Here is a 24,744-nt window from a genome sequence, read left to right as displayed (position 1 = left end):
CTGATGTGAACCAAAGTACGCAGGGTGGGAGCAAAAGGGGAAACGCATTCTGAGAAGAGGGAACAGCACATTCCAAAGCTACAGATCTAAAAAGAGCCTGAGGAATCCAGGAGTGGGATGAGATGTGGTGGCCGATGGCCTTGAAGACCAGCTAAGAAACTTGGACAATTTAGTAATAAAAATAAAACGAAGAGCCACCATTTTCTGAGAGTCTGCTCTTAATTATTTCCATCAAAACTACTCCAGCGAGGTAGATTTAATAAATCCAACTGTACACAAAAGGGAACTGCCAGGAGCCACAGAAGAGGTGTAAGCTGGGAGGTGGCTTGATCAGTTGTGATTTTAGAACCCTTGGACCAACAGGAGGTGCTCTAAGAGAACTGCCTTGAATCCCATACATTAAAAGTATTAATAACATTTATCATTTTTGCATTTATTCCACAATTTATATTCACCGTAGAACATATGAAAAATACAAGAAAGTTTAAAGAAATATAAAAAATTGTTAATTCCACCCTCTAGAGAATCCCAAGTGATACTTTCCTTCCAGTCTTCTCCCCCCGCCCCCACCTTAATCCAAAAAATATGTAGTGATTAGAAAGGCTCTTAGATAGAAGATGTGGAGAGGTCAGTGTTAAAACGCCCTTGATACTCCTTCTCTTCTTCCTTTTCTTAGGACCACACCAAGGGGAGAGCCGACTCCCTCCGCGTTTTCAGGGATACTCCCCAGGACTCATCGCCGCCACGCTCGCTCGCCTCAAGCCGGTCTCTAGGGGGCGCTGCTGCAAGACCTGGAGCGGAAAGAAGGCGATGCTGAAACGCGGTTAAATTTGGGCACCGCCGCCGCCCGTAGTCGGCGTCCTCAACATGGCGGCTCCCCAGGATGTCCACGTCCGTATCTGTAACCAAGAGATTGTCAAATTTGACCTGGAGGTGAAGGCGCTTATCCAGGTACTAATTCCCGGGACCCGTGTCGGACCCCAGCAGCCCTAAACCCAGGCTCCTCTGGCCTCCTGTAAGCTCGGCGGTCTCACTCCCAAGCTTTCCCCGCTTGGTCAAGTCTCCGAGGTCGTTGGCCCCGTCCCAGGGCCGGCTGCTCCCTCCCTCCCCCTTTGGTCCATCTCCTCGACCATTGGCCTTGATCCTCTATCCAGTTGCGGTTGCCTTGCCCTCTTCTGGACACTCTCATGCTCCCCCATCCTGACCAAGCTTACCCTTTGTGACCCCCACTGGTCCCTCCCACTCACACTTCTCGACCCGGACCGCCAGACAACATACCTGTCACCTTGGGTGGCCCCGCCTTCTGACACCGCCCTCCCCAGCAGTTGGTGGCGTCCTGAGAGCCATTGGCCCCGCCCACTCCTGACCTGCTCCTCTGGGTCTGGTGCCCGGTGACACCAAAGGCCGCCTGACACGGGAGGCACCAGGTGAAATGAACGTAACCTTGGCCGTAGTTGTGACTCTGTAAATGAGGAAATCAGGTAAAATGCCAAGGCCTGGGGCAAAACTGCGACCCTGACGAGGAAAGTCAGCCTAGAGAAGGGGCTTAGGGAGTCTCTACAACTTTCTTTAACTGATGGCGTAATTGAGGTGTTTTGCCTTAAGCTATTTAAGGTAGAAGGCAGCAGAGCGATGAACCAATTGGCACAGGCAAGAGTTAGGAATGTAGAAATGATCCCTTGAACTTAGCAAAAAGAAACCAAGAGTTTTAAACCTTGGTTTCAGGCAAGTCATTTCCATTTCCAACAGATGCTATTAAACATTAGATGTAGGGGCGCCTGGGTGGCTCAGTCGGTTAAGCGGCCGACTTCAGCTCAGGTCATGATCTCGCGATCAGTGAGTTCGAGCCTCGCGTCGGGCTCTGTGCTGACAGCTTCAGAGCCTGGAGCCTGTTTCAGATTCTGTGTCTCCCTCTCTCTGACCCTCCCCCGTTCATGCTCTCTCTGTCTTCAAAAATAAATAAACGTTAAAAAAAAAAATTTTTTTTTTAATAAACATTAGATGTAGACTCAGAGTTTGCAAGTAACTGTGGCAAAAACTGAAGGAAAGTCTGATTCCCCATGGAAACCCGATGCAGGATAAACCAAATTAGTGCTTTATCATGGTGCAAGAAGTGGGGTTTAATAAGTCAGAGAACAAGTGAGGAAACTTGATGCAAACATTTAAACTTCTTCAACTTCACTTCTTCTCCATACACACTGCAGTACTTCTGGGCTGACTCTGGAAAAATAAGCGTAGGATTCATACAAATAAAACATTTTCACATAATCTAAGTTGGGTAAGCCCCTTTTGTACTGTCCGTGTTTGGGTTCTCATGATTGCAAATGAGAAAGATTGATTATACATAGATGTACTGCACTCTTACTGTGTTCCAACTCCCCTGCAAAGTGCTTTACATACATATATGGTTTATGTGGTAGGTAATGTGGTGAGGAAACTGAGGCACAGAGAACTCAATGACTTTTTGTTACACAGCTAAGAAATTGCTACAGCATCTGCATACTCTGGCTCCAGAACCTGCTCTAAAACCTGACCCCAGGGCTTTTGGATGCCCAGAAACCAATTCTAGATCTCCCTTGAACATGTCTGTAAACACCGTGATTTATATATAATAGATGGTTTGTAAAATCAGGGTGAAGTTAATCTTGTCATATGATGCCAGGAGTTGATCTTGATTTTCAAGTTGGAAAGTTCTAAAGTTATAGTGTCACTTCTGGATGTCCGTTCTTGTTGGACATACAAGCTGCTTTAAGCCTTTTATACTGATCCTGTGGTGTTTTGTTGAAATCAGGAACTAATAAGTCAGGACAGCTGTGTTTCTTTTCATACTTTTGTATTACCTGCTCAGAATTACAGAAATAGGAGAGAAATGTAAATGATAATGTTTTTGCTTGTGTTGCTGAGGTAAACAGCAAAGATCAGGATGAATTAACAGGCAGTAGGCCAGCCTTAGTTGTGGTCTGAGCCAGTCTTCTCACTGTACAGATGGTATCATTTCACTTCATTGCCTTGAGAAAGTCCCTCTCACCTTTTCAATGTCTCCTAGGATATTCGGGATTGTTCAGGACCATTAAGTGCACTTACTGAACTGAATACTAAAGTGAAAGAGAAGTTTCAGCAACTGCGGCACAGAATACAGGTGAGTAGCTGCAGAAGTAAGATGTGGAGAATGTGTCACAATGAGGGGGCTCCATCCGGGAGCCGCCTGAGCGCTGTCCGGTTTCTTCAGTAGACATTTAGACAGTGAGGGTAACTGTACTAACTTGCTCTCAAGGTAAAAGTGAAGAACTTTTGAATGCGTTGCTACTGTCTCTTGAGGTGTTTTTTTTGTTTGTTTGTTTCCTGCTGCTCTTTGCCCAGCCTCTTCCTCCCTGTTTCTGAGGTCTCCAATCACATCATATGCACATATAACACTCCTGAATCCAACTATGGCATATGTGCAATCTCAAAACCAGTGGAGCGAGAAGTACCTGTTTGCATAGCCTGTTTGTGCTGCTGTGCCCTAGAGAGAATAAGATGAGTACATGGGCCTGCCCGTCGCTGGGTGGGTCCTGGGGCCCTTGGTCTCACTTTGTGGTACTGGAGTTTACAGATCTGTGCTTTTCCTGTGACCTGGCCCCACAGGCCAGCCAACAACTCTTGTTGCTTAACAGAGGATAGTCTATTTCAAAGCTGGTAGCAAAAGTGGCCATTTGGACCTGAGAAATAGTATGTCTGGGCCCTGTGTATTGCTTTCCTAAGGGATTTTCAAGGGCAGTTTTGAAAATAAGTACTTTCTGCCTTAAGAGTTCACTTTAGAATTTTAGCAAGGTCACTGAACCTCGCTGATCTTTTTTTGCCTCCGTCTGTAGCACTGATTTATAATTGAATTTTTATTTTTGAAAGGCTGTTACTTTCTCATGTATGTGTATACATTCTATGTATGTATGCCCATGGGTGAATATGGACACTCAGTGGAAAGTCCCATGTATGAGTGTTATTATTCTCTGTTCCTCTCCTCCACACAGGTAACCACATTTGTTACTTAGGTATCTTTTCATGGTGTATCTACTCAAATACTAAAAAAAGCCAAATATATTTTCTTATTTCCAGTTTCTCATATAAAAGGTAGCATACTAAAACACCACTTTTTAAAACTTAACAATATCTTTTGGAAATCTTTCCATATCAGTATTAGAGTGCTCCCTCGTTCTTTTTTTATAGTCCTAGTTTTCTAGCCAGTTCTGTATCAAAGGGCATTTTATTTGGACTACTTCTCTGCTTTTTCGTTTATTTTGCTTTTTAAAGCTAATGCATTCCCTGAAAGACCTTTCTTCGACTCTCATGATTTCAACTCTGCAGCCACACCCACCACCTTAAGTATTTTCATGTTCTTTCTGTTTGCTCAGTGTTTATTTCCTTCACTAATTGAAATTACTTCACTGATAAATTTACATATTTATTATGTCCCTCTCTCCCATAATCACCTCCTCGAGCACCAGAATATCCTGGCACCTAGTAAAGACTTAATAAGCCCATGGTCAGTGAATGAATAACCCCATCCCAGTTTTATCTGCATTTCCTGAACCTTTATACCAGGAAATATATACAAGATTTCTATTTGATGTTTTTAGCTCTTTATGAATGACTACTTTGTGCATTTGCAACAAGATTGTGTAGTACTGGGAAACTGGCCTCATATCCTCAACATATGCCTCAGCTGGGCATCGACTGACTATGTGTAAATACTTGTGTGAATGTCTTTGTGTATGTGGTTCTCAGACTGGAATTTGAGAACTATTTTACCCCTTTCTTTTCTTCCACAACTATTTGGTTCTCTATGACAGAACTCCCTTTTATGAGGAAACTATACATTTCTTCCTTCTTTCCTTCCTCCCTCCCTTCTTCCCATGCATCCATTCTTCCATTCAGTGATTTGGTGCCTAATAATGTGCCAGGCACAAGGAATATATATAATGAACACTAGATAAAATCCTGCCTTCCTGGAGTTCACATTCTGGTAGGGAATCTAGATTTTTTTTTAATGTTTATTTATTTAAAAAAAATAATGTTTATTTTTGAGAAAGGGAGACAGAGTGTGAGCAGGGGAGAGGCAGAGAGAGAGAGAGACAGAATCAGAAGCAGGCTCCACGCTCTGAGTTGTCAGCACAGAGCCCGACATGGGGCTTGAACTCATGAACTGTGAGATCATGACCTGAGGTGAAGTTGGACACTTAACCAACTGAGCCACCCAGGTGCCTGGGAATCTAGATTTTAAGTAAATAATTAAGCGAGTAATTTACTGACTACATTTGCAAAACTTGCATTCCTTTATGTTCTTTTTTTTCTCTGACTCAGCCATATCTGGGACCATTAATTGGAAGTTATCTCTGAGCTAGTGAAATGGTGGATACAGATGTGTGTTCCTGACCAGCTTGTGCAAATTAACACATAAATGAGTATATAAATAAATAAATGCGTATATAAATGCACTAATATGTTGATGTTTTTAGCATCAGGAGCTTGATTGGAACTGGAACTTGTTTTAATCTGTAAACAAAGAACATGGCTTGATTCTTGAGGTGTAATGACATCTTTCATTAGAGTCTGTCTGCTACTTCCATCATGTGAAGTTCTTGGGGGGTCTCAGACTGCCAGTTGTTGTGTCCACTGCCCCTCACTGAGGTGGACCGTTTGTCTCCTGGCGTTTGGTGATTCTGGGTTGTGAGCAGTCCTCTTCAGCTGACCTTATCTGTGGGACTTTTGTTCAACCTGGACTGAAGGCAGCAGGTCTTTTCAGAGGTTTTTGGATTTGCTTTTGCTATGTCTCCTGGGGTCGTAAGTCTGGAAGCACTTTGTATGTTCATTTCTCCTCGTGAAGATTCCCAAACCGTTCAGAGAGGAGGAATTGTTACTCCAGATCAGCTTGAGGGTGGCTCCATGCTTTTAAAGTCTCAGGATATATTTTGTATCCTAGCCAGAGCCCAGGGCAGAAAAAGGGACAAGCTTCCATGCTGTCTCTCGTGCTGGTTGACAGACGTTTTCCTAGTTCACCTTTTCACTGGAGGGATATCCCTTTGTAGGTCTTGGATTTGTGGCTCCCTGCCTCAGATAGCTCAACACTTTGTTTGGCTGTCCATATATAGGCTTTAAAATCTTCAAACTGTTTGCTACCAGTATATTATGAAATAGGTACAGAGATGGAGAATGAACATTTAGACACATATAGCAGTTTGATGTTTGCATGTATCTCAAAGTGGGACCAAGGGGCTCCTATTTAGTAATTTTTCCCCCGCTTTTGATTCCAGTCATGGCCCGGACTACAGGAGTAAATGTCCTATCCCAGGGCAGTTGTGCCTCACTCACAGTCTGACATCTCTGGCTCTTAGTTTCCTTCTCACCTTGGGGCCCTGGGGATTGTCCTTAACTTTCTTGCAAACTCAGCTCTATATTTAGAAGGATGTTTGTTATAGGTCACCTGGCATTCCTGAGTGTTCTCTTTTAGGAGCGTTTTTAAGTGCTATCATATAACCTCCCTAGAAAGAGAAGTGCTCTTTGGTTTTTATATTGGCTTTTAAAATCATTTTAACATAGAGCTGTTTTCCCCAAAGGAGCTTGAGCAGTCAGCTAAAGAGCAAGACAAAGAGTCAGAGAAGCAGGTTCTGCTCCAGGAAGTGGAGAATCACAAGAAGCAGATGCTCAGGTAGGTGGGGCCTGTGCTGGGTCACTTGCTCTGTGGGAGGCTTGTGCAGAGCTTTGCCTAATAAACCTGGCTTCATGATTTAAACGTGTCATTTATACACAGACCGTCCTCTCTAGATGAGTAATTCTCAAAGCAGGGGCAGGTAGGGGCTATTGGTAGGTCGAATTGTGTATAGTTTACAAAAGCGCATTTAACCATATGCTATATTTTATATTTTTAACACAAACCCAAAAAATGGTTGCTCATGTAATACAAGGTCCTTTTTCTTTAAGGATAATTGATACCAGAAAAAGCCCGCTGAAAATGAACCTACTTAAGATGAAACAAAATTTAGAAAGTTTTAAATGGGACCTTATCTTAAAAAATGAAACCAAAAAGATGTAACTAAGGTGATGTTATGTTAAATAACTTGGAGATGATCGTTATAACTCATGTGCTAACCTTTAATTATATTACTGAGGTATGTGCTCTTTCTTGGTATTGAGTTGGGGGACTGTCCAACAAAATTGTCTGATGGCATGAAACCGTACCTGTCCCTTCACATTTGATCTTGGTACCATATCATACAGAGGATTATTGTTGCAAAAATATCAGAGGGCTCCATCATCTGTCCCAGTCCTCTGGTAGCCAGGTCATTCTCTTGAAGCCCCTGCTGGTCATCGCCCTCCTAGGTGTTCTCTTCCTCCTTGTAATTGCTCTAACTCTGCCAGATCTGTATTTGTCTGTGGTTTTGCTTCTGATTTGGGTGATGATCCAGCATTATCCTTGCTGAGAGCAGCTATGTTTATAATACCCAGCAATCAGGAGAAGACTGTCTGACAAAGATGTGGGCGTGGTAGAGACTAGTGTAAGCAGGGAGGGATGTGTGCGTGGTGACCGGTGTTTAAGTGCTTGGCTCAGTAGTATCACTGTGTCATGATGGCATTTGCTTCCCTTGGCCACCAAGGATGCCCAGGTTGTAAACACTGAGTAAAGAGGACCCTTGTATAAAGTATAGTAAATTACACGAGGTGAAACAGGCTCAGCACGGGTCTGAGAATGGCCATCCATGATGTGGAGTTACAGGTAGGGAGAGCAAGCAGTAAATGAATACTTTGGCAAGCCGTGTTGAGACAGCAGTTGTGCTTGCCCGCGTTATTGTGCTTATCACACCAGCCAACAAATCCTTTGTTTGCTTGTCTTTCTCCCCAAGAAATGTGAGCCGCTTGAGGGCGGCCACTATGGCTCACTCATCTCTGTGTCACAGGGTCGAGCAGAGCTCCCTTGCCCACAGTTTGAAAATGTAATTGATTCTTTTTAAATATCAGGTGTGAAATGGCATAGCAGGTGCTGTTCAGGTGACAGAGAACTTGTTTTAATGTTTTAAGCACAGAGGTGCTATTAGAAAAACACCCTCTCAGTTCATGTGCCCCGTGCTTGACTTTGTAAATATCTCAGGGGTTAGCAAAACTGACGTGATCCAGCTGCCTAAGAGTTCCAGTGCTTGAGTTTGATTCTCTGAGGGGCCCAATTAACATTTTTATAGTCCATCAACAAAGGTTACACTGCTAACCCCAGGGAGCTGTTCACCAAATTTGAGTTGTCTCTCACAAGGGGGATCAGGTAAAGAATGTAAATAAATCATGTCAAACTGGGCTCTGCTAATACATTGTGTTTGTATTGTTCATGATCGGTCTGGGTGTGTAAAAGACAGCACATCTTAAAGAAATATCGAGCAAACCCTAAGTGCTGAATCACTATATTGTTCACCTGAAACTAATATTACACTGTATGTTAACTGGAATTTAAACAAAGCTTGGAAAAGAAATAATGGGGAAAACGGTCTTTCTATGATTTTTCTACTTTTTATAACACATATTAATTGGCTAATGGGCCAGAAACTGTTGTTCTAATTACTGGTGATCCAAAGATGAGTGAGACATGGTTCTCAAGGAATGGAACTAACCAGTACACAACACAGAGCCTTGAAGTGTTATAGATGTGACTTGACAGAACAGGGCCTTGTATGTCCAAGGTGGATTTGAACTCTGAAACCATTGCTGGCTGTAAACACAGAAGTGCCATGGCCAAACTGCTCCCTCTGGCTGCCCTGGAAGGAAAGGGACAGCTATGGGCAGTAGGGCAGTAGGGGAACATCTTGCAGGCAGCCTCCAGGGTCCAAACCAGAGGTGTTGGAGCCTTAGCTGGGGCAGCTGCTGGGGCAGCCAAGAGGGAGAAATGTCGGGAGGTGGAGATGGGCTCTGTGGGCCAGGCCTTCCCCATCACTCACTTGCGGTGACTTGATCTGACTGACAGAAACTCATGCGAGACCCTTCTGATTCCAGCAATCAGACCTCATGGAGGAAGGCTAATCTCACTTGCAAAATTGCTATCGACAATCTAGAGAAAGCAGAACTTCTCCAGGGAGGAGACCTCTTAAGGCAAAGGTATCTTTCTTTTTGTCTTTCTGGGCCCTGATAATGGAATTGACCAGGTGCAAAACCCACTGTAGGCAGCCCCTTCTTGTTTTCAATGTAAAACTGGTACTTAATTTTATTATATAAGTAGTATTTTTTAAAGTATGAAAGAAATATATGCTTACTTGTAATAAACTGATAAAGAAAAATATTAATTATAAAATGAGAATAAGCTGTAATCGTGTTACAAATGTTGTGATGTATTGTCTCCTCCCATTATTTTTTTTACAAAGTCAAAAATCGTACTATATATAAAATTTAGTATCTTGCTCGTCTTCACATTGTATAACACAAAGACTTGCTTGTTGTTTTAGAAAACTCTTTAAACGAAGTTTTAAGAGTCCGTAGTATTCTCTTGTATTAACTAATCCCCTGTTCGCATGTGTTTACATTTCTAGTTTGTCAGTATTATAAATAATACACAAGGGCACGTCTTAGGACATAAGGCTTTGTCCGCATTTTGGATATTTCCTTTGGAGAGATTCCCAGGGATGAGATTATTGGGCAAAAGGCACGAACATTTCTAAGGGTCCTGATACCTGTTGCCGAATTGCTCTCACAGAAGGGTAGCAGTCTTCAGCACATCCTTGGTGGCATTGACTGCGATTATTGATATTTAAGTATATATGGTATCTTGATAAATAAAAAAATGGGATCTCATTTGAAAACGGGGTTTTCTCGCAGTCAGGCTTTTGTTGACATTCCTCCTCCCACTCTGGATTTTTAGGAAAACCACCAAAGAGAGCCTGGCCCAGACGTCCAGTTCCATTACGGAGAGCCTCATGGGGATCAGCAGGATGATGTCCCAGCAGGTTCAGCAGAGCGAGGAAGCCATGCAGACGCTAGGTAAAGCCAGACCTGGAGTTAGAAGCTTCTCCCAGAGACACCAGCTCCAGAGCCTTTGCCTTGGCACCTGCCACCAGGCTCTTCCACCTCTGCCCCCCACCCTAGTCCCGAAGCTTGCTGACATGGGTGGCTTCTCACTTCTTCGACAGCGTGGTCTTGCCCAGAGTGGGATGTGTTGCTCTTACTTCTCTTTTTGGTTTTCATGGTTGTACTAGAAGATCTGCACACCACTGATAAAATGTTTCCCCAGCAGAAGCACTTCCAGGGTCTCATGTGAAAGGCAGAGATCTCCAGGCCTTCTTCTGGAGAGAGTGGGTCCCAGCAGGGCCGGGGGAGGGGCCTGGGAGTCTGTATTTTTTTATCTGGCATTCTGTGGACCCATGTGGCCAGGCAGGCTTGGGAATCACTGCCTAGGGAGATGTTTAGTGTATCGGCTGCCGACGAGGCTGCTAGGTCCTCGGCTTACAATTATACCCCCCAGTGTTATTTTCACTGTGAACTGCTTTTAAAAGATACAGTCAAAGGCCATAGAAGAAGCTGCTGGAGCATCTGGTTCTCTCCCAGCAGCTTTCCCATAGTGCCTCTCTTGTAATGCAGAAGAGAATTGGCCCTCTTCAGGGTCTTCCATACAGGAAAACAGAAGAGGAGAGTTTACACTTTGAAACACTTTTGGCAGATTTCACAAAGAGACAGTAGAGAGCATGGTGCAGAGGTCCAACGGACCCGTTCCCCCAGCTTCAGCAGCTGTCTGCTCATGGCCAGTCTTGTTTCGGCTCCACCCTTCCGTGCCCTCATCTGGATTATTTTGAAGCAAATCACAGACATCATCTATAAATATCTCAGTGTGTCTCTCTGAAAGATAAGAGGCTCGTGAAACAAAAAACAAACAAAACCAGAGCACGATACCGTTATCACCCCTAAACAGTATCTGTCATTTGGAGCCACTTTTTTTTTTCAGTGCACTCTTCAAACAGGCAGAAAAGCACAAGGAAAGCAAGCAGCTTGTCCCCAAGGTCAGTCCCTCTGTTTGAAACGTATCTGGGCATTTAGGCTCAGAACCAGCCGGTCACCTCCTCTACATGTGTGCTGGGGGTGGGGCTCAAGCCTTGGTAGAGGCCTTGGAGAACATGCCAAAGGGGGGGCCGCCTGGCCTTGTTAGTTGAGGGCTTTTCTGCTTTGATGCAGGTGACGGACTGCGCATGCACATACCGGAAACAGATAATGTAGTTAAATGGTGAGAAGGGTACAGAGATGCCGATGGCCTCTGGGGTTTTCAGGGCTGTTCTTGGAGCCCATTCTTTCCTACCAGGAGAGAAGCTGTTGAAGAAAAAAGAATCCAATACTTTTAATTTTTTTTTTTAATGTATTTATTTTTGAGAGAGAAAGTACATGCTCGAGAGCGAGTTGGGGAGGGGCAGAGAGAGAGGGAGACACAGAATCTGAGGCAGGCTCTGGGCTCTGAGCTGTCAGCACAGAGCCCAGTGTGGGACATGAACTCACGGACTACAAGATCATTACTTGAACCGAAGTCAGATGCTTAACCGACTGAGCCACCCAGATGCCCCAAAAGAATGCAATTGTTAATCCTTTCCTTGTAGCTCAGAAAGTCAGCTTGATTTAAAAGCCTGTTAGGACTACAGTTTTGTTTTGTTTTTTGTTTTGTTTTGTTTTGTTTAAAGCATATTAGGGATATAATGGAATTTGCTGAAATTGAGTGGGGTAGTAGTGTGGGGACAAGAGTGCCAGGGAGTTAGCAGTTTAGGGTATGGGTGATGGGCACAGGGCATTTCGTGATACTATTCTGTCTACTTTGGCAATGCTTTAAAATCCTCTATGATTTTTAAAAAGAAAGGCCTACTAGCTTTTTTTCTGAACAAGCTCTTACTTAGGTTTTTGGAATGGCAGCAGGCATAGAGAAAGAGGACCAAGAGGGATTTTTGATATCTGAGTGTTTATTTTCACCCCTCATTTGCCTGTATATAAATGCTTCTCTGTTTCCTCTGGTAATTTCTTTTACTTACTTATTAACTTTTAATTTTGTGAGAAGGTAACATATATTACATGATTAAGGAGGAACCTCTAGGCCAGCACTGTCCAACAGAAACACAATGTGAGCCACATATGTAACTTTAAATTTTCCAGTAGGCACATTAAAAAGGTAAAAAGAAACCTTTGAATGTATTTAACCCATTACATATAAAATATTACCATTTCACTCTGCAATTAATATGAAAAATTGTTGATACTTTACCTTCTTTTTTTTTTTTTTTTCATGCTAAGTCTTTGAAATCGTGTATGTTTGACACTTAGGGACGTCTCAATTTGGTTTAGCCACATTTCACATGCTCATGTGCTGCATACGTCCAGGGGCTGCCGTGTTGGGCTGCCTCGTAGACACCAGGTCTACTCCCCAAGGGCAACCACTGTTACCACTTTCTTTTACATCCTCCTGAGGTCTTCCAAGCATGTCTAGCACAAGCAGATTAAATACTGTTTATACTCCTCTCTCTTCCATAAGTGGAAATTTTCACATACGCTCTTTCACACCTCACTTTAACAGCATATTTTATTCTGTGGATGTTTTGATGATGCCTTGCTAGGCTTTGTGGGAGAATCTTGCCGCGTATACTCAAGTGTCAGGCCCAGATACCCATACTCAGAAGTAAATTTGACTCCTGGATACAATGAGCCTTCAGGGACATGTACCTCCCCTTAGATTTCATACAGTGGCCAGAGCGCAGGTGCGTCATCTTTAAAGCTACAGCAGTGTCTCAGGACTGAAGGACTGGTATGTGTGTGTGAGGGCTTGTGGCAAGGCCCAGCCCAACTTCTTGTAATCCCACAAAGAGCAGATCTGACTGTCAGGGGTGCGGGCGGGGTGCACCTTGGACAGTCTTGGTGACTCCCAGCTTCTGCCCCCGTACTGTACATTGCCTGGCCACAGTCACCCAAGTTCGTTTTGGGACTGGTGGTTCTCAACACCTCCCTGCTTCAGAAAACTGAAGTTGGTGGTCAGGAAAGGAACTCGCTTCTGCTTTTTTCCCTGGTGATGTTCATGTTGGAGAACACCTAGTTATGGCCCCGTGACATTGTATATAAAGCCACATTGCTCTAAGCTGGATGAGACCTAGAGAAGTGCTTTCCTTGTAGTACCCTTATTCTTTGCTCCTCTGGATTGTCTCTGCTCACATCTTTGCTTCTGGCTCAAGGGAACTTGCTATAGAGTGCAGTGTTATTTAGTGGTAACCCAGCCAGCAGAGCAAAGTCTTTGGTTTTGGTGCTCTACAGTCTCTGAGTCAGGCTTCCTCCCTCTTTTGTTTCAGCCAATTCTTCCCGGACTATCCTGGATGCAAATGAAGAGTTTAAGTCCATGTCAGGCACCATCCAGTTGGGACGGAAGCTTATCACAAAATATAATCGCCGAGAGCTGACGGACAAACTTCTCATTTTCCTTGCCCTGGCCCTTTTCCTCGCTACGGTCCTCTATATTATAAAAAAGCGGCTCTTTCCATTTTTGTAAGATAGGGAATTACCAGCTTTTGCCCTTTAAAGTCCGGTGTCAAGATCTGGCCATGCTACCAAGCTCTGGTAAACCAGTCCATGCCTCCACGGTCTGCTCCAGTTGTTCTACGGGTTGGATGGAGGCACAGAGTTCCCCAGGTTCCTGCAGGTGGCTGGCTTGCAAAGGGCGAGCAGAGCAAGGTGTCATTGAGACACCTACAGGAACACAGGGACTCCACGAGCCATCGCAACAGTCCTTATGGCTGTCACATGGGGCATTCAGAGGCCAGCCTTCAGGCTTTGATCCTCCTTTCTCTCCTTCTCCTGCTGTGGCCTTAGTGCCAGATCTGGTAGAAGGAAGACAAAAGTGGGGGGGAAGGAGGATAAGGAAAACTCACGTCCATTTCTTGAATAAACTTGACTATATTTAATAGAATGAAATGCATTTGGATTATAAGGTATCCTTCTGGGAATTTGTGTCCTGCTTTTGGTGTCCAGATTTCTAGGACATGAACTTAGCTCATTTATTTGTTCTCCCAACAAAGGATTATTAGGCAGCAGTCATATGCAGTGTATTACAGACCCTGCCGACTGTTACAAATAGATTGGTAAAGCAGCTGTGGTTCCTCCCTCAGGGAGCAAGGAGAACAAGATCTCATAGGCTCCAAAAAAGTAAGTTACAAAAAGCCCCCACCGGAGGTGGCTGACCCATCTGAAAAGGCTGAGGCAAACAGCCTTTTCTTTCTGTGTACAGTGGTGGGCCTGGCCTCTCGGTGTGCAGCGTCTTGGGGGCTGGCGCATGTCTTTCTCTTTGAGGTGCAGAGCTAAATATAACGATGAGAGGGAGGCTAGTGATAAGCGGAGTCCTGTCTGGGCCTGAGTTCTGTCGAGGCCTGGGGGATCCCAGGGCTCAGGCTGGGAGATGTTCGTGTCCTTGTGCTATAGGCCTGGCTGGCCTCACACATGAAATCCCAGCCTCCCCACTATTTATAGCCCCAGAGGCCCTGTGATGTATAACATGGAGGCAGAGGGGAAAGTGAAAAGAACATGGACTTTGAGCCTTGGTTTTGAGTCTTGGCTGTTTAACTAAAGGACCATGTGACTATGGGCAAGATATCTTATGTCACTAAGCCTCAGTTTCCCCACCTGTAACATGGGGGTGATAGTCCACATAGACATTTGTTTAGTCAACATGAGACTCCAACAAGAATGTGAAGTAACAAGTGCAGCTTCTGACTGAGCAGTGGGCTTCCCAAGTGGGGCCACCTCCAGGGCTCTGGACCCTGAGGTTTCCTGCAGCAAACAGGGGCTTCGGTGAAAGCTGGCCTGGGCATCACAAGTTCTGTTTAGATCTGTTTGAGCAGAGGATGTCAACAGTTAAGGCTTTGGCTTCAGTTATGAACTGCCAGATCTTCATGGGACCAAGTACTTAAGAGATTGGCTGCACACCTCAGACTGACTAGTTTAATGAGTAGGTTCTAAGTTAAAGTGTGTGCGTGTGTGTGTGTGTGTGTGTGTACACACTTCTATATATACATATATCATACTTAAACGATTTCTGGCCTCAGAAGGCACTCACTGCAAATTGTGCATGCATGTGTCTTATTTATAGTCAAATTAAAGCTGAGAATAAAGCACAGATGGGAAATTCCCACTCAGATTCCAGCTGTAAGTGCAGCAGATGGATGTTATCAATTTAGGATTTTCTTGTCTTAACATTTTTCTTTACCACTTCCCACTAATTGTCAACATCCTCCTTCCAATATGGGAATGTGTGGGTGCTGTACTCCTTAAAAAATCTCCCTTTGACTTTATTCTTCTGTAACTTGCTAGGTTGAATTTGAAATGTCACCAATAGCATTGTATCTTGGAACCCCATTCAGCCACCGGGATTCAAAGTGATCCCCTAGTGGGCTGGCTGGACAGAGAGCAACCATCTCCATGTTCAACCGTGAGGGGGCAGTGTTCACATTTGCTCTGTGGTCTTGCTGTGTGTATGGCTTCATCAGTCCATACGGAATGCTCTTGCGGATTTTTTTTTCCACGTACCAGACTTTAAAAACAAACAAACATACAAATGTACAAAGTTTATAGTTTTTAGAAGATGTTTCATAGATGATTTTCATTTTCACTGTGAAAAGTAAGGCCAGCTTGTGTTCTACAGTTTGCTTAGGTGACAGTCAAAGAATTAAAAGTATAGAGCAGCTGTCAAGAGGTCGTTCATTCCAAGTATTTACTGAGCATGTACTTTGTACCAGGCACTGTGCTAGGTATAGGCAGTGAATAAAACAAAGATTCCCTGTTGTTGTGGAACTTACAATATGTGAGAGAGGGCAGGCAGATGATAAACAAATAAGCCATTCATTCTGTTAGACAATAAGTGGTCTAGGAAAGAGGGAAGCCTGCTAATGGAGACAGGAATGTAGGTGTGGGGATAGGTTTGCAGTATTAAGTAGGGTGGTCAGAGCTGGCCTCACTGAGGAGGTGAGGTCTGAACAAAGGCTTGTTGGGGAGGGAGACCCCTTAGCCATGCGGACTGCTGGGGGAGATGAGCTCCGGCACAGGGACCAGTTGCGGCTGGAGCAAAGGCCTATGGTGGGAGCACCTGCGATACTGTGATTGATAGTGGTGTGTGTGTGTGTGTGTGTGTGTGTATGTGTGTATGTATGTATGTATGTGTACATATACACACACACACACACACACACACACACATATATATATATTTGGTGTCCCCAGTCAGGGGCACAGAGCTCCTAAAACCCTTGGACTTTCCTGCAGTGAGAGCCATAAAGGTTTCTTTTGTTATGTGTATGAGGCGACTTTTGGAAAGCACTAAAGACAGGGCTGGTTGCCAGTGGACCTCGGAGGAGAGGAGAGGGGTTGGAAATTAAGTTCAGTCACCAGTGGGCCATCATTTAATCGATCATGACTGTCGAATGAAGCCTCCACGAAACCCAGGAGGACTGTGTTCAGAGATCTTCTGGGTTGGTGAACACGTGGAGATTGAGGGAGGGTGGCACACTTAGGGCATGGAAGCTCTGCATCCTTTCCTCGTGCCTTGCCCTATGCGTCTCTTCCATCTGGCTGTTCTACCCTTTCTTAATAAACTGGTCATCTAGTAAGCAAAATGTTTCTTTCGTTTCTGGGAACCTCTCTAGTAAATTAAGCAAACCCGAGGAGGAGATAGGTGTTCATGGGAACCTCCCATCTACAGCCTGTTGGTCAGAAGCACAGGTGACAGCCTGGACTTGTGGTGGGCAGCTGAAGTGGGGGTTGGGGGGGAAGTTTTGTGGGACTGAGCCCTTAACCTGTGGGATCTGATGCTGTGTCCAGCAGATAGTGTCAGAATTGAGTTGAATTCTAGGATACCCAGCTGGTGTCAGAGAATCGCTTGTTGGTGTGGGGAAGAAACACACACATCAGAACTGGGTACAGAACTGGAACATGACTGATGTTTTGGAGAATAGCAGGGAAGCTAGTATGGCTAGAGCAGGGTGTGAGGAGTCCTAGAAAAGTAACAGGAAATCGGAGATGCTGGGGGACAAAATCATGAAAAGCCTTATAGGTCATCAGAATGACTGTCCTTGTGGGGCGCCTGGGTGGCTCAGTCAGTTGAGCGGCCGACTTCGGCTCAGGTCATGATATCGCGGTCCGTGAGTTCGAGCCCCGCGTTGGGCTCTGGGCTGACAGCTCAGAGCCTGGAGCCCGTTTCAGATTCTGTGTCTCCCTCTCTCTCTGACCCTCCCCTGTTCATGCTCTGTCTCTCTCTGTCTCAAAAATAAATAAACGTTAAAAAAAAATTTTTTTTTAAATAAAAAAAAGAATGACTGTCCTTGTACTCCGAGGGACATGAGGAGCCAGTGGAGCAGGGGAGTGACTTAACATGACTTACGTGTTGATAACAAAGTGAACGAGACAAGTGCAGCGTCAGGAGGCCAGCTGGGGGGACGGACGATCGCAGATGTCCAGGTGGCAGATGATGGTGGCTTGTACCTGGCTGAGCAGGAGAGGCGGTGAGAACTAATCATATTCTGGATATATTTTGAAGATAGAACCAACAGGATAAGATTTCTTGAAGGAATGAAAGCAAAAAACTATGAAATTCTTTTTTTTTTTTAATTTCTTTTTATTTTTAAGAAATCTGTGTACCCAGCATGGGGCTCAAACTCACAAACCTGAGATCAAGAGTCGTGTGCTCTACCAAGTCAGCCAGCCAGGTGTCCCAAAACTATGAAATTCTTGGCCTAAGTAACAAAAGGAGGAAAAGATCAGGAGTTGGGTTTTAGACCCATTGGGCTTGAGATGATCTATTAGACCCTCTAGTCAAGACGTCAGATACACACGTAGCTATGTGTGCATGGGGTTTGGGAGAGCAGTCAGGGCTAGCTGGGTAATTTGGAAGAGGCACGTAGATGGGATTTAAAGCCATGAGGTTGGATGAGACCACCCAGAGATTTGAGTATAGACAGAGAAGTAACAACTACAAAAAAAGAGGAACCCGCAAACAAGACTGAGAAGGAATGCCCAGAGACAGAGGAGGCACTTGTACTGGTTAGACTTCTTAGGGAGTCTGTTCATCATTTAATCCCCCAAACAAGAAGACTTCCCGATATACAAGGATCTGTGTTTTTCGTCATCATCTTCCTCGTTTTCATTGTGGCTGCCATCATCATCAAAAAGCATCTGATATTTATCGGTTTCCCGCTGTGTGCCAGGCACTTGAGGACTGCACAAAAATGTAGCCCCCCTGCCTTTAAGGACAACCCAGAATGACGGTGGTGCCTGTGCACTGGGGACCTGTGGAGGGAGAGAGTGTTCCCCTGGACAGGACATGGAAGAGCATGCCATCCCCCTGAGCCACTGCTGTCCTCTCCCCTTTACCACCCAACTTCTGTGACAAGTCTCCATTTCCTCATCTCCCACTCCAGTCTGACCTCCGCTCCTGTCACTCTCCCAAAAACAAGCCTTGCTGAGGCCTCCTCCAGACTGTTCATCTGAAGGATGTTTGCCTCCACCTTCTCTCATCCTCAGCCGTTGTTGACCAGTACCTCCTGCTTCTGTGACTCCACACTTCCGGTGTTCCTCTTGTTCTCTGAGAACTCCTGTTCATTCTTTTTTCTTCATCTCCCACTCAGCCTTAAGTGCTGCTTAGAGCTTCTGCCCTCGCCTCCCTCTATATATTCTCTCACAGGTGAGGACCTCCATGTCCCCCACGGTTTAATAATCATCAGGAGAATCACTGTCAATAATTCCAAAGTTATTTCTCCACCACAGACTCTCAGGTGAGCTCCAGGTTCCTCTGTCTTCTCCATTCCTCCACTCCGCTGGAGCTCGTCCCTGACCTCTCTCTCCCAGGCTCTTCTCCAGCCTCCCAGTCTTCCCGGACACACCTCCCACCCCCCTTCCAGGCTTCCTGTTCCCTTCACCAAGGCCATCTGCTTGACACCTCTTCCCACCCGCCCAAGGGAGGAGACTTCATTCAAAGGTCAATATATTGTTCTGAAGGAAGGCAGATACCTTGTGTTGGCGAATTTAGATGGCTGGAAACGCTCTGCCGAAGGCAATTTGGCAGGGTGACCCAATTTGGATATTTGTCTAAGGAAAACTGTAGTCTAAAAAAAAGATAGTAAAATGTAAAATAAGCTCAGTTTTCTTCCTTGACTAATGGTGGTCTCCTCTGGGGCCCTGCCTGAGGGTTTGCCCAAGCTGTGTTTCTTCCCTAAACAAGGGCAGCATAAAAATAGCTGGGGGCTAATCTAAGAGATACCAGCCAGGAGTCTCAGCAGTTGTCAGGAATGAAGGGCTGCAGGCGGGTGGGGGGGAGAGGAGGGGTGGGTGTTATCTACCCCACCAACCCCCCCCCCCACCCCAGTCCTCAACAGCAGAGCCCCAAGGGCCCATGGTATTGGTCACCTTGCATTTTCAATGGGCTACAGTGCACCAGCCCAGAATCAAATTGCAGTCCTCCCGGCCATATGCCCCTGGGCAGGGATTGCCCCTTTGTCATTTCCTCATCTGGAACACAGAGGCAGCCAAGAGCATTGACCTCTTAGGGGTGCTGGGAGATTGAAGGACAAAAGTCCCCTGAGAGCTCACACAGTGCCTCACATAGTGCCTCTCACACTGTCACTCCAATGGCCACTGCATTCGTGGCATGACCTCATTCCCCTTTCTCTTTGGGGCTTTATTTTGGGTAAATGGTGGTTAGGCGAAGAGGATGCTGGGATAGGCAAGGAATCAGGCCCAAGGATGTAGTAGAGTTTCTCAAATGGCAGGGAGCTAAGTGGGACAGAGCAGGCTGTGGCAAATTGGTCATCTTTCCCAAAACGTCAAAAAAAAAAAAAAAAAAAAGTGAGAAGAATTAGCTCAGTGTAAAGTGTTCTGTTTTTTTATTAATGTTAAATCTTTGCTCTTCTCCCCCCACAGTCTCGTTCACTGGCAAAGAATGCTCCCGGATAAAAATCCACAATGTAGCAAGTTAACTATGGTCTGGAAAATGAGGAAACAGTCAATCAGTTTTAATCCTGACAGCTTGACTGGTGTGAAAAACAAGAGGGTTCCTGACAGAAATGCTCTAGTTTCTAAGAAAGGAGTTTTTAGTGTGCAAGCGATGGCTCTGCCATTGCCACCCTCTGAATAGGTTCGCAAGCCAGTGGATTCGAGGGCCAAGGGGAGGTGCGTTGTTAGACTGGGCAAGCTCCTGGCTGCCTCCCTGAATGACCTCCACCCACTGCACCCCCAGTCCATTCCAGAGTCCTACTGGTATGTGCTTCAGCTACACTCTGTGCTGGGCACTAAGGATAGAAGCATAAGATTCCACCTGCCTTGCGGAACCCACAGCCTGTTAGAGACAGAGCTGGAGCTAGATAGTCACCCCAGAGGTGGTAAGTGTGCCCTGGGGAGCACAATGGGACAACCCCTTTAGACAGCTTAGAAGCAGCAAATAGTAGTTAAAATAAAATTAACAATGGAGCAATCATAATGAAATCCAAAATGAGGTTAGTGTATTGAGTGCCAGGCACTGTGCATTACTTCCTTTAACCCAGGAATTCTACCCATAGTTGGTTGTTACTACCGCTGAGGCAGTTGAGATGCAAAAGGGTCCAGAAACACACCCAAGGTCACACAGCTAGTAACTGGTGAATCTAGGGTTCAAACCCAGACAGCTGGGCTCAAGAGTCTCTGGACTTCTCCCAACAGTAGGCATAAGAGAGGCCAACAAAGTTGTAGGGGCAGAGACCCCTCAATACACATCCCACCCAGCAACCAAAATGATGTAAAGGAGAGGGTAGAGATGGAAGGATTTGAGGGCGCAGGGTTCGCAGATCCCTGTGTGAGGATACCTGCTGAGCCTGAGGTCGGCACTAGGGGTTCAGGAACAGGACAGTCACATAAGCAAAAGAAAGAATTGACTGGTTCACGTAATGGTATGTGGCTTTCGGCACAGCTGGATCCAGGTGCTCTACCAAAAATGTTAAGAACTCGTCTCCTTCCATCTCTTCTCTGTTTCCCACCACTTGGCTTTCTTCTGAGTGGATTCTGACCAGGTATCAAGTCTCCCCCTTCCTCCATGGGCAGCTTTAGACTTACATCCACTTAGCTTGGGATCCCTAAAGAAAGAGCCTTTCCCCTATGAGTTCCTAAATATCCCTTGGTGGGACCCTGCACTAGTCCCTGTGGTGAGAAGGCCAGGATGTCCTGATTGGAGAGGCCCGGGTCACGTGCCCAACATTGGGGGGGAGTCAGCCCCTCTTTAACCAACAGCAGAACCGAATATGGGAGGGGGTGGTTCCAGCTGCCTTTCTGCTAGCACAGTGGTGCACATGCAGTAGGCTTTATGAAGGTTGGGGTTACTTCCTTTGTAGGAGGAAGCATACTTGGGCCAGAGGATTCCCCTTTATGAAAGCATTACATATTAATTGCAGTGAAATTAGAAAACATATTTAACCCATGCAAACTCCCCCTCCCAAAGACAGGAATTTATAAACCCATCTAGAGAGAATTGCTGAAAACATTTGGGAGGGCGTTCTATGTCTTTTTTTCTTTCTTCTTTTCTACCTTCAACAAATACAGGATCATCTGGTATAGCCTGTTCGTTTTTTTTTTTACTTTAAAAATAATTGATGATGATATAATTTATAATAAACTACACATAATTAAACTGTACCATTTGCTGCATTTTGATGTGTGTACCACCACAATCCAGGTAATATCCATGACCCCCAAAAGCGTTCTGGTGACCTTTGTAATCTTTATTATTTTTTTTTTCCTTTGTAATCTTTAACGCAGGTGCTGCCAAAGCGAACACGTGACCCTTTGTCACCTGTTGGCCGGCACTGCCCCCCCACTGCTCCCGCACTTTGTCCAGATGACCGCTGATCTGCTTTCGATCACGGTAGACTAGTTTGTACTTTTCATCATGTTACATGAATGGATCCTATCATATATACTACGTGGGGGGTGTGGCTATTGGCTTCTTTACCTCAGTATAACATTTTGAAGTTCATTTGTGCTGTCAAATGTGTCGATAGTTCATTCCTTTTTGTTGTCGGGTACTATTCCATTATATGGGTGCGTCACGGTCTGTTTATCCGAACCGGATAATGGACTTGCACAACCATGTTCATAGCAGCATTATTCATGGTAACGTACAGGTGGAAATAACCCAAGTGGCCCACCGACGGAGGAATGGATAAACAAAATGTGGTAATACATACGATGGAATATTACTAGGCCTTAAAAAGGAATGAAATTCTGCCACGTGCTACGCGGATGACATACTTTGAAGACATTATACTAAGGGAAATAAGCCAGACATGAGAGGACAAATATTGTATGATCTCACTTACAGGAGGTACCTTTCCGAAATTCATAGAAACAAAGTAGAAGGGTGGGGCTGTGGGCGGGGTGGGGTGGGGGTGGGGGAAAAATGAGAAGGGACAGTAGGGAGTTACAGTTTAATGGGGACAGAGTTTCAATTTAGGAGGATTCAATTTGGGAAAAGTTCTGGAGATGGATGGTGGCGATAGTCATACAATGGTGTGAATGTGCTTAATGCCACTGAATTATATACTGAAAAAGTTAAAATGATAAATTTTATGTTATGTGTATTTTACCGCACATAAAAAATTGTTTTAATGGTGAGGGTGGATTTCCTGGGACCCCAGTGGAGTGCCTCCAGATGTGAAGGTGAGCTGTCAGAGCCTGGACAGCTCTGGGACTGAGTCCTGAACAAGTCCTGAGCCCAAGCACTCTGCCCCTGCTGCCTCCCGTCTCTGCTCTTCTCTGGAAGGCTTCACCCCCTCAGCCTTTTCTTGGCAGGACACGTGACCACTCGCTGCTCTGGCATTTAAGAAGACGGAGAGAACTTTCCCCCATCTAGGAAGAAAGATACTAGGGAAGGATTCATGGAACGCAGACACCGGAAGCCTCACCGTCATGTTTAAAAACTCCCTCGCTTGCCCCCATATTATCACCTCCAAGGGCATGACCATTCTTTACCAAAGTGAAATTTCCTTTGTCTCTCCCTTTTCCTACTGCCACAATTGGGCTTTGCCTAGCTTATTGGAATAACTTTCTGGATGGTCTCCTTACCCTAGGCTCTGAGGGCTGGGCTTATTTAAGGTGAAGAAACTTAGCACACTTCAAGAATATGAGGGTGAATGGAAAGGAACATACGCAAGGTCACGGAGGAAGTGAAAAGAGAGGGTTCACCTTGGGAAGGGGGTTCAGGTTCTGCTCTAAGAACACTTTGAGGGAGTATGTGCACACGTGGAGACATCTGCTGTCTCTGGTTTCTCTTTCATGAGGGTTCAAGGTGGGGTTAGGGGTGCTGAGGGGATGAAAAAGACAGGGACTCATGGGGTGGTGGGTAGGATGGCTGGTGGTATTGGAACATTGCAGAGGTTCTGGGAACTTTGGTTCAGGAAACCCCTGTGTAATCACTTTAAAAGATGTTTGCAAATTTCTTGACATTCTTTTCATCAAGAGGTATGGTCTAAGTCCTCACCTCTTGAATATGGACTGACTGTCACGATGTGCTTCTAACAGTACACTGCAGTGGCAGTGAGGCTGTGTCACGTCTCAGATGTGGCAATATAAGGCAACATAGCATCCATCTGGCTCTCTGGGGACACTCACCCTTAGAACCCAGCCACCATGCTGTGAAGAAGCCAAGGCCAAACAGGGAGGCCATTGCTAGTGTTCCAGCCCAGCTGAGGTCCCTGCTGACAGCCAGCATCAGATGCCAGGCATGTGCGTGGCGAAGGCTTCGAAATGACTCCGGCACCAGCCACCATCTCACTGCACCTGCGTGAGAGGCCCCAAGGAGGAAACACCTGGCTGAACCCCACGGATCCCCGGAACCCCGAGAGGAAATAACAATGGGCGAATGCTGTTGTTTTCCGCCGCTGTGTCTGGGGCGATTTGTTAGGCAGCAGTTATTACCTGGAAAGTGCTGCCAGATCTGCTTCCCTCGCAACATCGGTTCCTTTGGTTGATTTTGTCCCCGTTGGATGAACGTTCATCTTGTGATGGTGAAGTGATTCATCTGATGGTAAAAAGTGGTACAGGTTCATCTGCGAAAATTTGGAAAAAAGCAACAAAGTCTAAAGAAGAAAAAAAAATTTACCTGAAAACCCTACTAGCCAAGATAATCCCCAGCACGTAATAGGCATATTATGTAAATAATATGTAAAATTATGTAAATAAATATTTCCTGAGTAAGTGAATGAACCTGATGATTTGACCCCTCTCCATTTTTGGGCATTTAGGTTGTTTGCAGGTTTTTGGATGGTAGGTTTCTTTTTTTTTTTTTTTTTAAGTTTATTTATTTATTTTGAGAGAGAAAGAGAGCAAGCAAGGGAAGGACAGAGAGGGAGAGAGAATTCCAAGCAGGCTCCGTGCTGTCAGCACAGAGCCTGACCTGGGGCTTGAACTCACAAACTGTGAGATCATGACCTGAGCCGAAACCAAGAGTCAGAAACTTAACTAATAACCCAGGCGCCCCCAGAATGGTAGGTTTCTGACCTCTGGAGTTTCCTGTGCTGAGCAGGTTGGAAGCCGGGCACAGTGAACTTGTTTGGCAAGCCATTCTAAGGTTTGCAACCTCAACATTTGTCTTTCCCAGGTAGAAAAGCATTTCCTGGAGCCTTCAGCTTCCTCCCATCTAGGGCATTGACTCGCCCCCAGCTTGGAAAAGAGATTGCAAACATCTTCCTTCTGGAAAATGGATTTACATAGGAAGGTGAGCTTTCA

General features: G+C 45.3%; 1 protein-coding gene across 4 annotated transcripts; it reads left to right on the top strand.

Moving 5' to 3' along the window:
- Positions 1 to 532: 532 nt before the first annotated feature.
- BNIP1 (BCL2 interacting protein 1) lies at positions 533 to 24,744 on the top strand. 4 transcript variants are annotated; one of them, XM_027034656.2, is made up of 7 exons: positions 539 to 951; positions 3,047 to 3,139; positions 6,591 to 6,682; positions 9,007 to 9,108; positions 9,866 to 9,984; positions 10,943 to 10,997; positions 13,308 to 13,487. In XM_027034656.2, exons 1-7 carry the CDS (start codon positions 868 to 870, stop codon positions 13,339 to 13,341), a joined length of 579 nt encoding a protein of 192 aa, XP_026890457.1. In that variant the 5' UTR covers positions 539 to 867; the 3' UTR covers positions 13,342 to 13,487. The 4 variants fall into 4 exon arrangements, with proteins under 4 accessions (XP_053082416.1, XP_053082409.1, XP_026890457.1 ...); XM_053226441.1 differs by lacking the exons at positions 10,943 to 10,997; positions 13,308 to 13,487 and adding an exon at positions 24,617 to 24,744 and having other exon boundaries at positions 533 to 951; XM_027034644.2 differs by lacking the exon at positions 10,943 to 10,997 and having other exon boundaries at positions 620 to 951; positions 13,308 to 13,926.

Source organism: Acinonyx jubatus, chromosome A1 (assembly GCF_027475565.1).
Source record: "Acinonyx jubatus isolate Ajub_Pintada_27869175 chromosome A1, VMU_Ajub_asm_v1.0, whole genome shotgun sequence".
In the NCBI taxonomy this organism is placed as follows: domain Eukaryota; kingdom Metazoa; phylum Chordata; class Mammalia; order Carnivora; family Felidae; genus Acinonyx; species Acinonyx jubatus.
This window is presented reverse-complemented; position numbering and strand designations above follow the sequence as displayed.